Here is a 15,639-nt window from a genome sequence, read left to right as displayed (position 1 = left end):
AGTTTTTTTTTTTTAACTTGATGGGAAAGTCTGGACTATTCACATTACAATGTCTGTCTCTAGAAAAAAGAACATGTTAGGTTTTCCTTTTAAAGTAATGGTTCAACCCTTTGGGAAGTTGTATATGCACTGATCTTAAAAATGGACTGTTCCTGTTATTTGTCTTCAAAACTGAATTTAAGCCATAATAATGTTTGTCTTAACAGAACCTCATATTTCACTTAAAATTAATATTACTTTCTTATGGAGCAAATATTTTGGAAAATTATCCTAAATAGCCCAAGAGGTGCATTTTAAAATGATTTGAATATACACTCAACAGCCCCTGTATTAGGTACACCTGCTATTACTGGGTTGGACCAACTTTTGCTTTCAAAACTGCCATAGTTCTTGTGGCACAGATTCAACAATTCCTCAGAGATTTTGGTCCATGTTGATAGAATAGCATGACAACGGTTGCTGCAGATTTATCAGATTCACATCCATCATGTGAATCTATTGGATTGAGGTCTGGTGACTGTGGAGGTTATTTGAGTACAGTGGACTCACTTTCATGTTCAAGAAACCAGCTTGAGATGCTTTGAGCTTTGTGACATGGTGTGTTATCCTGCTGGAAGCAGCCATCAGAAGATGGGTACACTGTGATCATAAAGGGTAGGCAACAATACTCAGGCAGGCTGTGGTGTTAAAACAATGCTCAGTTGGAACTAAGGGCCCAAAGTGTGTAAAGAAAATGTGGCATTTTCACCCAGAAAAAAAGCCACACACTGGATATTTTCTCTTTTTTTGGACCATTTTCTGCAAACCCTAGCCATGGTTGTGTGGGGAAATCCCAGAAGATCAGCAGTATCTAAAAATACTCAGAGCAGCCCGTCTCGCACCAGCAACCATTCAAAGTCACTTAAATCATCTTTCTTCTTCATTCTGATGCTCGGTTTAAATGTCTTAATGTCTACATGCCTAAATGTACTGAGTTGCTGCCGTGTGATTGGCTGATGAGATATTTGCACTAACGAGCAGTTGAATAGGCATACCTAATAAAGTGGCCACTGAGTGTAATTGCTCACTTTCTTGCTGTGATTAGTCGTCAGGTACAGAGTTCTGTCTGAGGGTTGTTATCAGTCTTCTCATCTAACTAAAAATAAAACTAAACCATCTGAATGGACCTGTTAGCTGCAAGAATAAAGATTCTGTTGGCCTTCAATTCACTAGAGAGGTTTTTTTTTTTTTACTCTCAATCAATTTACAAGTTGTTAATTGCAAATTGCAGACTCAAATCCACTGTCAGGTAAATTTGCGAACAACGAGGGACAAATAATACAACTGAGGAGGCATCTGAAAGTAACAACCTAGCTAATGATCATTTTATTATAATTTCTCTTACATTACTTATTTGCTCTTTTTCTTTAACAATAGATTTACAAAAAAAAAAATGAGACCAACTAATACTTTTACAAACTGGATACAGAGGAAATAACTTATTTTTAAGCAGATTTCTAGCAACACCAAAGGGCAACGCAGTAGTCTAAGCATACACACACGAGGTCCTTCATTACTGGTGCAGACTCATTTTTTATGTTCAATAAAAGGACAAATCAGCAGGCACACACACAAACTCCCGCACAAACACACAGAGCAGCCAGTTTCTTGTGCGTCTATAACCTCAAAAAAAAAAAGTCATTACATGCATTTTCATTTCCATTGCAACAAGGGTAAGAAGGAGTGTGTGTGTGTATGTGTGTGTCGGGGGGGGGGGGGGGGGGGGTGTCTATGTATTTATCTCAACTTGGGACACTGAGGCTGCAGCTCCACGGGCTTCACTACAATACATTCCCTTGCATAGATTCTCGTGTTGTGGAATGAAGTGAGAACATTCCCCGTGTCGACTCCTCAAAGCGGAATGGCTGGAAATGGCAGAGGCTGTCAGATGTTGAAGACCCTCGAAGATCCGCTTTGAAAGACAGCAGAAGGGTTTGGAGGGAGTTTGGTCCTCACCAGATGTTCCTGCAAGGAGAAGGAAACGAGAGAGACAGCGAGAGAAATAGAGAGCGAGGGGTGTAACAGCAGGTTTTAAAGTGGTCAGGGAGATGAGAGTGAGTGGGGCAGCTGTGATGCTCATGCTGGACTCATGAGATGAGAGGAGACTGGCTGGACAGAGCTGTCAAATAACATCAGGTCTGCTGTCAGAGTGCTAGCAGTCTGGACTGTGTTGCTTTTTCCTCTTTAGCGCTGCTCTGTTCTGCTGATGGCAGCTCTTCCCCAAATCTGGCCAGACTTTTATCTGGGCTTTGGTGAATAAAACATGGAGAAGCTGACCACACTCTGTTCTCTCTAGCAATTAATAAATCTGCCCATGAAATTGGGGCCAGACTTCTTCAGTTTCAACTTGCTTATCTGTGGAGTTTGGCAGCTTTCATCAGGCAATCAGAGCACAAAATCTTTGGAGAGCTTTTTAGATTGTGGTCCCAGCACCGCTTTGAGTCTGACTATACAGCCTTGTGGGTGGCAGGGGAGGCAACACTTTTTGTTTAGCAAGTCAGATTGTTGTGTGAGTGTATTCATCCCCCAGCACACACACACACACACACACACACACACACACACACACACACACACACACACACACACACACACACACACACACACACACACACACACACACACACACACAGTCTTTTCTGCTCTGTGTAGCAGCCAGGTCTGGCTCTCTCCTAAATTAGATTGGTGCCAAACAAGACTGCAACCCAGTGCAACACTGCACTTTAACAGATAATCCATCAAATGGTGCACACTGCTCCCCTCACCCACGTCTCTATCACCTAGCACCTAACACAGTGCATATCATTCCTCTGCCCCCCCCCCCATTGTCTTAGTGTCTTTCCCCTCACCCTTCTTTCCCCTTTCCCCTAGTATTAGTACAATCCTCACTTCTCTGCCTAAGCCCTGCCAAATTGGCACCAACCCCTGCCTCTGTAGTCCTGGGCAGCATGGGAATGAGGACAAGGTCCAAAGTGAAAGAATGGGGGGAGACAGCTTGGCAAAATGAAGGAGAAAAGACAAAAATAATCTAAGAAGAAATAAAGGTGGCGAGTTGTGATTGGCCAGAGAAGGGAAGACGAAAAGCAAGGGGCACAAATGTGACCATTCAGAAACCATCTATAACTCTAATAAACAAAACTTCCTATCACTCTCCGACTCTGTCAGAGGAAGAGGTGGGAAAAATCTGATTCTAATGCAGGGATTTGCCATCCCCTGCCAAATGAGTAAATGGAGGTAACCGGAAATTTTAGGTTACATTTTCCCAGCAGGCTATCTAATCCGCTTCATGCATTTTAAAGCCATTGACTCAACTGTGCATCTCTCTTCCTGCCATAGGAGAACACAGCGCTCTTAATACACTGTATTCGCAAGATGATGAAGGGTTGCCAATGAGCTCTGAGGGAGAGAGATCTCAGGAGGCTGCTCACTGCCTCTGAGCTAAATGTAAAATAACCAAGGATTTGTCATAAGCGCTCATGCTGAGGTTTTCCCTCTGCATGCTAGTGGTTTTGTCTTGCTTATCCTTGACACACACTGCAGATTATACAACCCATCCTCACAAATCTGTTTGCCTTGCGATGCAGTTGCCAGGAATGATTGCTTGCTTACACACACACACACACACACACACACACACACACACACTGCTCTGAACTAGCCGGGTGTCAGCTTTAACAGAGGTTCGTTCTCTCACCTCGATAGTGCCTCTCTCTGGGATGCATTAAATTAGGTTTGCAAGTTCAGTGAGTTCAAGAAAATGCGGCTCTCTCCTCATAAAAAGCATCACTATATTTTTAACGTCATGAAATCAGAGCCAGCTTTTGTCTGTTGAGACACATTTGATCTGTCATAGGTGAGGGAACGTGCAAATTGATTTAAATGGTAACGAGAGTTTTACGGTCACCCGCCTCCGTTCTTTTAAATCTTTTAATGAGCTGTCAGTCTCTTTGAATCAGCTGATCTGCCCCCCACCCCCACCCCCCCACCCCAAAAACACACGCACACACTCAGTGAAGATGGTTGATTCTGATTGCTGATGAAAGCACACCAGATACATTTTTGCAGAATGGCCTCAAAAACTGAGAATGGCCTCACAAATACCAGCTGAATACTGTGACCCAGTATAATGTGTACTGGAGTGGGATGTGTAATGCTTGGTCAGACACCTCTGCAGGGGGTTAGTGAGTCAATAATGAGTCGGCAATGAGTGGGCCATCGGTAACCGGGGTGGATTATCTAACGCTGCCAGGCCGGCTTGTGTCACACTGACAGATTGTGGTATGCCAGACAAAGTGCATGCAATACTGAAAGACTGTATAATGTAAATGTAAAGGAAATATCAACTGCACCTTTTCTGAAACTTAGCCCACTGGCAGCAGCACATCCCATCTTAATGTGACCTGAACTCTCACTCCAACTGGGCCAGTGTTATTATTAGAGTCTGCGTCCTTCCATTGACATCCCTTCCCTTCAACCTCCATTAACATCACACAGCATACACAGCATACACACAGCATACACACACAACAGCTTAACAGAGCAGGCATTGTTCAGAAGATGATGCAAATAACTACAAAGTTGTATCATTCTACTCTCGTGCATGAGTCTCTCAAACAGGGGAAAGTTGCAAAAGTGAGAGCATCTTATTCACTGCAACCCCCCCCCCCACGTGACATCCCAGTAACATCTTAAACCATTCAGTTTAAGATGTTACTGGGGCAGCTGTTGTGAAACGGTGTGCAGACCAACAAGCTCCCCTGACCAGGTCCGACCCAGAGCTGTCCCAGGTCTCTAGTGGCAGATGGCACTGAGTGGTGTGGGTGGAGAAGAGGGATGGCACTAAACCTCTGGAGATTCCCAAAAACTGTCTCCCTAACTATCAGCTGACAGCTGACCTGAGACAGCACCCAGGCAGCAGACTTAGTATATTTTTTTTTATTAGATATGCAGCAGGTTTATTTTTATTTATAGTATGAGAGAAACGATATCATAACAGTTTTTTTTCCAGCAGAGGGGCTCTGACTCTGTTATGATAACACTCCAAACTGATCGCAAACATTTGTGAAAGAATAGGTTGTTCTAAAGAGCTGGGTGAATTCCAGGGTGGTGTTGCAACAAGTCCATTTGTGAAATTTCTTCCCACCTAGATATTCCACAATCAGCTGTGAGTGGTTTTATTGTAAAGTGGAAGCGTTTAGCAACCACAGGAACTTATCCACAAAGTTTCAGACCAATTAAAGTTACAGAGCGAGGTTGTTGAGTTCCAAACTTCTGCCATTAACATCAGCACAGAAACTGTGCGCTGGGAGCTTCATCACATGGGTTTCCATGGATGAGCAGCTCCTGTATGTGTAATCTGCAGGAGCTCCAGTGATTTTGTCCATATAGTGTATATGACCCAGTAATGTTAATATTCAGTCAATAAATAGATATCAAATTTTTACTCCCTAAAAATCTGCATTGTTCAGGCTTTATATGACAGAGTCACCTGCTTGTCTTTAACATACTTCATGTTGAATCATAATTTAGGTACATGTTATTACCGTCCTTTCCCAGGCATAGGCCTTTGAATATGCACATGAATGTAATAACTCAATTTCAATTCAATTAAATTCAGTTTTATTTATATAGCGCCAAATCACAACAAACAGTCGCCTCAAGGCGCTTTATATTGTAAGGTAAAGACCCAACAATAATTACATAAATAACTGAATGAATCGCACCAATAAATATGTTGGCAATTTGCAATATATAAAAGAGCACCTGTGCTTTGTGATAGTATCATTTCTGAGACACCAGGAGTAATGTCAGAGAAATTTTACACTGAAACAGCCATGTGACAGCGGAGCACAGGAAAAGTGAGTTTGTCATTTGAAGCCTGTTGGACAGTTATTTCATCTGAATGCAAAAATTTCTTGTATGCGTGTCAGTAATCTCAGAACTGATGTTAGGATTGAGTTCCTAAATAATACAAAATATAAAATATATCATGCAGGGTGAGAATGTAGATGATTTTGTTTTTATTGGAGTTTAGGGGATATCTAAAGAAGCACTGCTGTGCTGTGTTATAAAGAGAAATCACATCTTTTAGTAACAAGTAAGATTAAAAAATCACATATTTCATTGCTGCTATGATCGGAAATGATTTCTAGACAGATGTCAATCAGTTTGCTGACCGAAATGGACTGCAGTTCAAAGAATTACACACGTAATTTTTTGTTCTCATCAACCCGGTTTTATTCAGGCCACAGTAAAGAGTGTAGCACCAGCAGTGTTACCTAACACAGTACATGGCCTGTTTTAAACAGCTGGGTCACTTTGAGCCTCTCAGGGACAGAATGCTGTATCACTTTTCTGTGATGCCCTAACAGCAACAGGCCGCCAGGGAGATGAGTGAAGATGACTTTCAGGATGAGCGTGCTGCAATTCAAACTTACAGCTCTTGCAATGAACTGTTTTTGTTTTTATTTAGACATGACACGGCTCCTTGAACTGAATGATTATGCGCCTACCTCTCCTTTGATTGTTCCACTGAGCTCGGTCTTCTCGGGCAGGATGCTCTGCTGGAGGCTGCAAGGGCTCTGCGATCTGTAGGCTTGCAGGGCAGTGGGGGCGGGCTGGGGGACAGGGGTAGGATGGATGTTGGAAGCAGCGGATGGGATCACGTGCTCTCCTTGATGCAGACCTATGGACCTGCTGACCTCCCCGCTGTAGGCAGCCTGGTAGCTGGTCTCACGTGGGATGTGAACAGCTTCTGTCCCAGGGCTGGAGTACTGAGCTGGAGGATTTTTCCTTGCACTTTTGGCTGGTCTCACCCCTGTCCAAGGCCTGTACTCTTGCCTGGAGGTAGAGAAGTGTATCAGTAGAGTGACAAAGAAGGAGGGGACTTGTCTGGAGCATACTGTAACACTAAAGACTGACTTAATGGGGAGATTAGAGAAAATAATCATATTCTAGTTATCTTGGAATGGGCTTCATATGTTCAGTTATTTAACAGCTGATGCTGCAAACTGCAGAATAAGAGCCCTGATGAAAGATGTGGGCGTTTATCAGTATCTTGGCTGTAATGAGTATGCCTTTAATTCCCAAAAGGCATATACTATACTAACTCTAGATGAACCAGAGGTCATGAGAAGTATCTGAAGGGGTATAACATGATAAAGTAAGAAAAATATTTTAAAATTTACTCTTTAAAATAAATTTTAAAATCAACCTTAAAAATATCCCATTTAAAAAGGTTACATGCTAGAAAAGGTTGAGAAACACAGACCTCCACATATATAAGAGCAAGCACAAATCCTACAACATACTTGCGCTCTCCCATATATGTATACGAATATATAAGAGACTTATTAATGAGCCCTCATCTCCATGCAGGCTTGCTGGGTCGACCTTGGAAGTCGCTGAACTATTAATAAATCGAGCCTAATTAAGCATCAAAGCAGGCATGAGCGCATGACCGGCACACATGGCGTGAACAGCGACCGGTGCTGAAACAAAGTGAGAGAGGATCTCAGACCTGTAGGAGCTGGTTTTGCTCTCCTCCATCACCTGCTGCTCCCCCCATCTCTGCCCCTTGCCCCGTTCCTCTCTCTCCCCCCGGCTCTCCCCAGGCTGACCCTGGACGTGGTAAGTATTCACCGGGCTGTCCGAAACATTGTCCGCTTTGCTCCCCCCGTTACTAATCCAAGGGAAATTCTCCTTCCTGGGGATGGGCCAGGGTTTGAAATCCTGCTTGTACTGGGTGACACTGGGGAAAGGTACTCCCGGCGGGTGGTAGTCTTCCCGGGGCTTGTAACTGGGCTCCTTCCGTGACCTGAAAGATCCCCGGGTCCCCGTGCTATCTGCGGGCGCCTGAGGGGAGCCTTTGGCGCGCAGGTCCGGAGTTGATGTGTAGTTATTGCCGGGTGCGCGCTCCGAAGCGGAGACCTGCTTGGTGACGGACCGCACCTCCTGCTCGGCGATGTCCGAGTAGTTCTGGATGGTGAGCGGGACGGACAGGTCCGATTTATCGAACTGATTCCAAAAGCGGGCCAGGCAGCACACTCTGCTGATGCACGGCCAAGCCATACTCCCTCTAACCGCTGGAGAGAAGAAAAGAAGAAGAAAGAAAGAAACAAACAAACAAACAAAAAGAACTGAAAAAGAAGAAAAAACGGCAAACGACCAAAGGTTACATTCAGACAGAGTATCGCCCTCCCTCCTCGGCTGTTTCTGAAAAGCTGAGAGTATACAGCGTCCAGGAGTCCATGTCAGCCAGCAGAGGAGCGCCAGCAGAGATGAACCGGTCTGTCGGGGACCGTCATTGAATATTCCTCTCACGTGGTCTGTGATAGTGCCTCCACTATGCAGAGGAATCTGTGGCAAATTATTCTCCGCATCTCCACAAGACGGATCCCGGTGTCTGCACCGGTCTGACCGGACGCGGGATCAAAGGAAACATTATCTGTTTCCACTTCCTTACACGAGTCCGCTCCTGCAGCTAAACGCTCGAGAAAAGGGTGTTTTACGGCTTCTCCCACCGCAAATCACCACAATGACAGAACCCTGTTCACAGTGCGGTTACATAATGATGCAGCTTCAGTGCACACTACAGTATAGGCTACATTGCTTACAGTAATGTCTTGATGTTATTGTTATTATTGATGCTGTTATTGATGTTATTATTATTATTATTTTTTTTTTACCACACATACATGAATCAAATGAGCCCAGCTGGGAAACGTGCGCATGAATGGATGGACTGTTTTTCAGATCAAGATCTCAAGATTTCTCAGTTAGTTCAGTTTAAACGTGTTGCGTCAACCTGCTTCATAACCACTGAAGTGGAGCTAATCAAGTCACTAAATTAGAAGTGAAAGACTTAAATTGGGAACATTCTGCTGCCATTCAGCTTTTGTATCTTAGTTTTGAACAGAAAAATGGGGTAGAGGGCGGGCAGTGCAAGATCAATAGCAGCTAATTTTCAAATCTGCAAAGATGCAGGAAGGAAAGTTAACTTGATACTGTGAGGCCACTGGGGATTCTAGGACATGTTCAAGAGGACAGTGTGGAATTTTTTGAGATTTGGAGGAGAATGTGTCAACTAGCCAGCAGCAAGGGATAATATGTATGTTATCACTCTTAACAGGGGTTGTTTGTGCGCTGGTTAAGTTTCCTAAATGTAGTTTAGTAGTAAGGTGATTTAAACAAGTACAATTCATTTATACAGCACTGTTCACAGACATAAGTCACAAAATGCTTTACAGAGCCACATAAAAACTACCAAGTTGAAAAGATCACAAATGCAAATGGAAAAAGTTGTTAGCCAATAAAAATGTAATCATTTAGAGTTACCACTTAACTTCATTTGTTTGGACATACACTCTCTGGTACAGGAATAATGGGCAGACTCACACCGCAAACTTGCTCTTTGTAAATTCACACTATTTTGCTACTTTTGTTGTTAATATATCCAAAATATCACAGTGGACTCCACATTTAACTGCTTACTAATGGTTTTTTGAATTTCATTCAGCAGTTGCTTTTTCAATATAAATCGCACTATAGGATCAAAAAGGAAAAAGAACACTTTCAGCAAGTGGCTGGCACTCAGTCTTCCCTGATTTCAAAAAACTGTGTGAACCTGTTCTCATCTGTGAAGAAAACAGGGAGCCGGTGGTGGACCAGCCAGGTCTGGTATTCTTTGGATACTGCCAGATTGATTTGCATGGTGCTGAGCTATGACCACAAGTCCCACTAAAAGTGACTGGGCTCTCCTGCCACCCTCATGGAGTCTGACTCTGACAGTTTGGCCAGAAGCATACACAAGTAGCCCACAGGAGGCCATTTTGTGGGACTCTGGCAGCGTATAAACTGTTCCTCCTTGTACAAGGAGTCCTGGTCCTGCGGCTGGGTTGATGTCCTTCTACTGGTACCTCTTCGCCTGTCTCCTGGTACCTCTACCACACTCTTGAGACTGTGCTGGGAGACACAGCAAACCTTGCAACAACAAAATGAGCCATCCTGGAGGAGCTGAACTACCTGTGCAAACTGAAGGTACCAAGCAGGTACCATCTCAGGCTACCAACTGTGACAAGAACCAAGCAAAAAATCCGACAGGAAGGATATGGACAGAGTAATGTTCTTTGGCCACCTTTCCTTAAGGATGGGTAGCTGTTTCATTCTGTTTCACTGTGAACTTGAGCTGTGCCTGTTGTCAACTGTAGCTGGATTGAAACCTACCTGGCCAAATATCTGAAGTGTCCACAGCACCACGGCTGGCTTGCCAAGTTCAGTTTGATTCTAAGTTTAGTGTAGCCCTGGCTTAATAGCTAGCTGTTTTTAACTTTTGTTTTGCTTTGTTTGTGCAGCTTATTAAAAGCCATTTGGCACAGAACACTTACATTTGGATAACAAATTATTAGAAATTGCACATAATTTTAAGTTTTGCCATCAAGAATGTTCAAAGAGGGGAAATTGTTTTCTGTTTGGTGTGTGGTTAATATCATTAAATGTTAAGAACAGAAAGTGTGTTCTAACTGTTCAAGAATCTCATCATTCTATAATTTATATCATTCAACCACAGGATCGGAGGCCAAGAAACGTATCTTTCAATTTAACTTCTTTTTGTGACCTCTACAGAGGACGTGAGGTCTCAGGAGGATATGAGGCGTTCTTACTGTAGCAGCAGATTTTTTTAAAGATAAATAATACAGATTGACGTATTGTATCGATGTATTAATACTGTATTACAGCAATATTATGAAATGATTTAAAAGGCAAAGCTAATATTTAATAAGTGTAACTCTTTCAAGGTTCATATCTATTAAATATATGACTTCTATATTTGAAACAGTCTGAACAATCAATTTGGAGGTGATACGATCTGTAATTAACGGAATATTGTATTTGCAATAACATTTTCTGGCTTTTTAAAAAGGTAAATCCATTAAATATAAATATGGGAATCCATTTTTAACCCTAATCATAAACCTACTTGTTAGTTTTACAGCAGTATTTTGACTTTTTGATGGGTGATCTATAATTTTATTAACTTAATTGTTGATTAAATTTACAAGATGTTTCACATAAAATTACATAATGAAACCCAACTAATAACAGTATTTTTTCCTGTAATTTTAAGCCTGATTTTAATGTTTTTACATATTTGATACCTTTTACGTAACATAAAACAGCCACAAAAATACACAAGATCTCATCTAAATTAAAGCTACAAAACTGCCTTTTTCTGGCACCCCAGCTGCTGGAATATTACCATTTTGTAATGGATTTTAAAAAATAGTGCCTACTACATTAATGGAAATTGATTATCCTGCTATAAGACCAGTCTTAGTATATTTCCTGTGAAAACATACTTCTACCTAGCATACTAGATTTGGCTGTTCCACAGTCAGCCAGGGTAGTAAATCAGGTATATGTATGTGGGCTTACATTTTACTCAGTTTTGGTTCATTTGGCTGGAACAGTATTAACATTCAATATAAAGCAATAATTTGTATAATTTTCTCATAAACTCAGGGTGCATCCTTAGCTTTGAAACTATAAAGCTGCCAAAAGCTAACTGTATCTTAACCACTGCAACTGATGATCATAATCTCTATTATGGATTGTTTTGCAAAGCACGGCCAAATAATTAGTTTTTTAACTATGAGGAAAAAGTGCCAAAAAGTGCCATTTCACCCTTAATAATATCATGACTATTTTTTAATGAAAAAAATGTCCACACTGGAAGTTATATTGAAATTAAGAGAGTGTAACTTGCTCTGTTTAATTGTAAATTAGGCTTCTGACTGGCAAGAAAAAAGAGAAAAGTCTTTAAAACTGTAATGCTGTACCTAGAGTATGTAAAGGACTACAGTTAGTTAGAGATTGTAATTGTAAAATAAAAATTGATGGAATGCCAAATAAGAGAACGGCCTTTTTGGAGCTGTTCTCAGATAAAAATAAGACCTCAGCCTCACCCACATCAGTTTAAGAATCACTCAAGTGAGTCTGACACAGGAAAAGCAGCTCTTGCTGATGAAGGCGAACAGGTATGTGGACCATAAGTTTCCTCAGGTTCTCTTTTCTTTTGTTCACGCACCTGTACTTTCAGGTATAAATGACACGGACTCTGGAGTGTCAGAGCAAATGAGCAAAACCGAATGAAATGGGATGACTGGGGTTAGCCTATCAGTGGGTTTCCAGGAGCAGGTAGTAAAGAGTCAAAAACTTTAAGATAGCAGTGTTATACTACCATCTGCAGGGGAAAGTACATCATTACACCTGCTTAATGGGTTTTGTATTGCTAAATTTCTTTTGCTTAATGTATTTTTGCTAACGGTCAGAAAAGTCCATGGATGTTTACTTTGGCAACATTTGAAATATCTGCACGTAAATGATGCAGTAGATGAGAGGCAGCAAAAAAAAAGTCCAATCAGAACTTCCCTAAAATAACTAAAACCTAATTTTTGTTTTACTCAATGATTAAAGTGAAGTCGTCTGTCTTGATGTGTTCCATGATTTGGCTATCAGTGTGCTATCGGAAAAATGCCTTTCTTCACATTGTTCAGCATTCTTTCTGTTTTAAATGTATCCTTTCCAGGGAAACTATTTTGATACCACTTAATGCTTAAAACCTCCTCGCAGATGCAGTCTGTTCTCTTTGTTTTCTCTCGGGTGGGTGCGGTCAGCTGATCAATCAACATGGGCCACTGAACGTAAACAAGGATATTTAGCCAGTGTTCGCGGGTGGAGCTGCTAAAGAAAAGGACTGTGATTGGAAATTATTCTTCAGTCCAAATGTATTTAAATGAGCATGTTGAGAATATAATTGATAACAAATGGAGTACAAATTTTGAATTTAGTTTGCACCCCTGACCATCCTTTGTGTGTCCTGTAAGGAATTTTTCCTCAAATTATTTCAGTTTTGTGTGTTTTTTTCCCTGTTGTTTATATTTTCTTTAAAAAGCACCTTGGCATAACACACTATAATATTTTTTCATATGAGGGCTGATAAGTAATCATTGTTTAATTAAATGTTTTCAAATTACTTAAATGTAAAATATAAATGCCCAGTGTGCAGTCTCTCTCTCTCTTTTTACAAATAACTTATCTTGTCTGGCAACTTTTGGAACTGAATGCACTGTTGTGCCAAACATATTTGCTTTTTTAAGATGAGCTCTATAACCTCTCTATAGGCTTCTCTTGTTAGTGTTTTTCTTTTCTTTATTTATTTATTCTTTTTTTAAATTCACGTATTATTATTCACGGCAGGTAGAAAGAAAAAAAAAGAGAGGGAGAGAAAAAGAAAAAGGGAGAGAAAATAGGAGAAAAGACCAGATTAAAAGGACAGAGGGCAAGCAGAAAAATACAATCAAGTGCTGCACCTGCAAGAAAACGCATACAAAAAACAACCGGCACCAAAAAAATTAAACAAAAAACAAAACAAAAATGCAAACCATCAATCTTGTTATGTGTGTGTGTGTACGGCTGAACCTGGGCCTTGCTGAGCCTTGCCAGCAGGCCAGCCCCAGACCACAACCCCCAAGGGAGTGAGACAACAACCAAGCCAAAACAACTGGCCACACATCCAAGAACCAACAGGTACCCACATTCTGAGGAAGGCAGCAATTGATCAGTGAAGAACAGCTGGGAGGGGCAACCCCCACCCTCCATGTCCTACAAGGGCAAGGCTCAGCAAGGCCCAGGCTCAGCTGTACACACACACACACACACACAACCATCTACACCCCCCCCCCCCCCCTTCCTCTGAAGTGCGGGTGAATGGGTGCCCCCCAGAACCATCAGCAACCCCAGGATGCAGCTGGCCTGGTCCCCAAACCACCAGCTGACCCTGTTTCCTGCACCCTACCTGGGGCAGGAAACAGGGAAAGACTTCATTTAGTAGTTGGTCTAATTATAACTATAATTATAGAACAGTAAGCCTATGTATTATTTTATTATTATTTTTTTTTTTTTGAGTAGTTATGACTGTGGGAGGAAACCGGAGGACTCGGAGAAAATCCACGTAAACACAATCGGATGAGCGGAAGAAAATGGATAGATAAATGGAATAGCTATGACAAACGTAGGTCGCTTGAACGCAACGTGGCGATTTGACCGATTTTCACAAAGAGTACATGAAAGCAGCACAACTCTGTAGACACTGCAGTGTTACATTGTATCGCTCCGCCTTCTCTAAAACACTGACTAGCAAAAAAATAGAAAAATACCGAGACACTATGTTTCTATTCAAGCGGATTCTTCAAAGGACGGAGATTTAAGACGAGGCTCACTCTAGTTTCTCTGGCGCAAAGGTTTATTTTGTAGAAACGTGAGAGTGAAAGTGAGCTCACTCGGTCCGACGACTAGTTGTTGCTGTTAACACGTGGATTCATTCCCACTTAGGAAACGGCTCCTTCTTTTTTTTCATTTTTCTTTACACAACAGCTGAAATTAACGAGAAAAACGTAAGTAGGTAAATGACTAATATTTACAACTGAACGCTCATTCTATGTCAGGTATGCAGTCTGAAGTGAACTACATGAACAAACCGAACTGCCTGCGAAAGGTAGTCCACCGGATCCACGCATGCGCTCTGTCTACATGTAGGGAAGTTCAAGAGTTCCACACAAACACAACACTGAAATACCTTCTGTTTGTTGTGTTTATTTTGTGTTTTGGTACAACAGTGTTACTGTCTGCCAACTTGTGATTGCCATTGCTTGCATATGTTTTTTTAAGGTCTAATAAACTTGTTTATTTTGGTAAACAGGCAGTAGTCAACAGGATTTCTGAAGGTGTTACATATAAAATAAAAAATGACCTGCTTTGTAAGTGTCCTTATGACTTCTACATTATAATCAGTCCAGTACTTTTTTCCCCAGGTAAAATATTTTTATAGAGCTGTTTTGTTACATTTGTTGCTATTTCTGCTGCACTCCTGGCCAGGTCTCTCTGAAAAATAGATCTCAGTGGGACTTTTTTACTTGGATGAATGAAAGATATGTAAAAGTGACTTCGCCAAAAACTGGCTGCAGCTTCTACCATGTGACAGAGATGTTTTGTCTGGTTTAAAATGGCTTGATATCATTCACGAGAGATCTGAGAGAGTATAGGTCAACAAGTCATTTACAACAGTTTAAATACTGACAGTCACTTTTTGGCACAACACTTGTCTCCAGTCAACTTACCTCTACAATGACCTCAGTGAAGGTATTTTAACAGTTAACAGCTGGCTACATTTGTTAGTATTAGTCCAGAGGATGTAAGTAATACTATATGTGAAGTCATCTTTTCTGCTTTTCTAAAGTCTCAGGAAGTTTTAATCCAAGAAAAATTGTGATACAAGTTGTCAAGTAGAAACTAGCTGCATTTGTAATAAAACTTGCAATAGCATAGCATGTAGGAACTTCCAACTGGTAGTGAAATAATCATTAAATAATTAAAGCAAAATCCTCCACTTAAAGATTATTGAAAAACTTATCTTCTCTCCAGTGGGTTTGAATTATAAAACACATTTATGGGACATGCAATAGATGCTGCAGCACCACTGGACTGTAGTATAATTTACAAGTGTGAGTAGGTTCCTCTTATATTAAAACACACAAAGAAGCA

At 41.3% G+C, this 15,639-nt stretch overlaps 2 protein-coding genes across 2 annotated transcripts in view; one reads left to right on the top strand and one right to left on the bottom strand.

The window, feature by feature from the left end:
- Positions 1 to 1,760: 1,760 nt before the first annotated feature.
- Positions 1,761 to 8,594, bottom strand: map6d1 (MAP6 domain containing 1). Its single transcript, XM_030752262.1, has 3 exons — positions 7,559 to 8,594; positions 6,552 to 6,879; positions 1,761 to 2,004 (listed from the first exon to the last, which is right to left on the bottom strand). The coding sequence occupies exons 1-3, from the start codon at positions 8,107 to 8,109 to the stop codon at positions 1,924 to 1,926; spliced, it is 960 nt and encodes a 319-aa protein (XP_030608122.1). The 5' UTR covers positions 8,110 to 8,594; the 3' UTR covers positions 1,761 to 1,923.
- A 5,599-nt stretch (positions 8,595 to 14,193) lies between these two features.
- The window catches only part of ece2a (endothelin converting enzyme 2a), a 108,453-nt gene continuing 107,007 nt past the window's right edge, over positions 14,194 to 15,639 (top strand). The window contains exon 1 of the mRNA XM_030752686.1: positions 14,194 to 14,492. The gene's annotated coding sequence lies outside the window, so the exon portion shown is untranslated. The remainder of the gene's footprint in view (positions 14,493 to 15,639) is intronic.

Source organism: Archocentrus centrarchus, chromosome 17 (assembly GCF_007364275.1).
Source record: "Archocentrus centrarchus isolate MPI-CPG fArcCen1 chromosome 17, fArcCen1, whole genome shotgun sequence".
In the NCBI taxonomy this organism is placed as follows: domain Eukaryota; kingdom Metazoa; phylum Chordata; class Actinopteri; order Cichliformes; family Cichlidae; genus Archocentrus; species Archocentrus centrarchus.
Note: the sequence above shows the minus strand (reverse complement) of the source record. Positions and strands in the feature narration are given on the sequence as shown.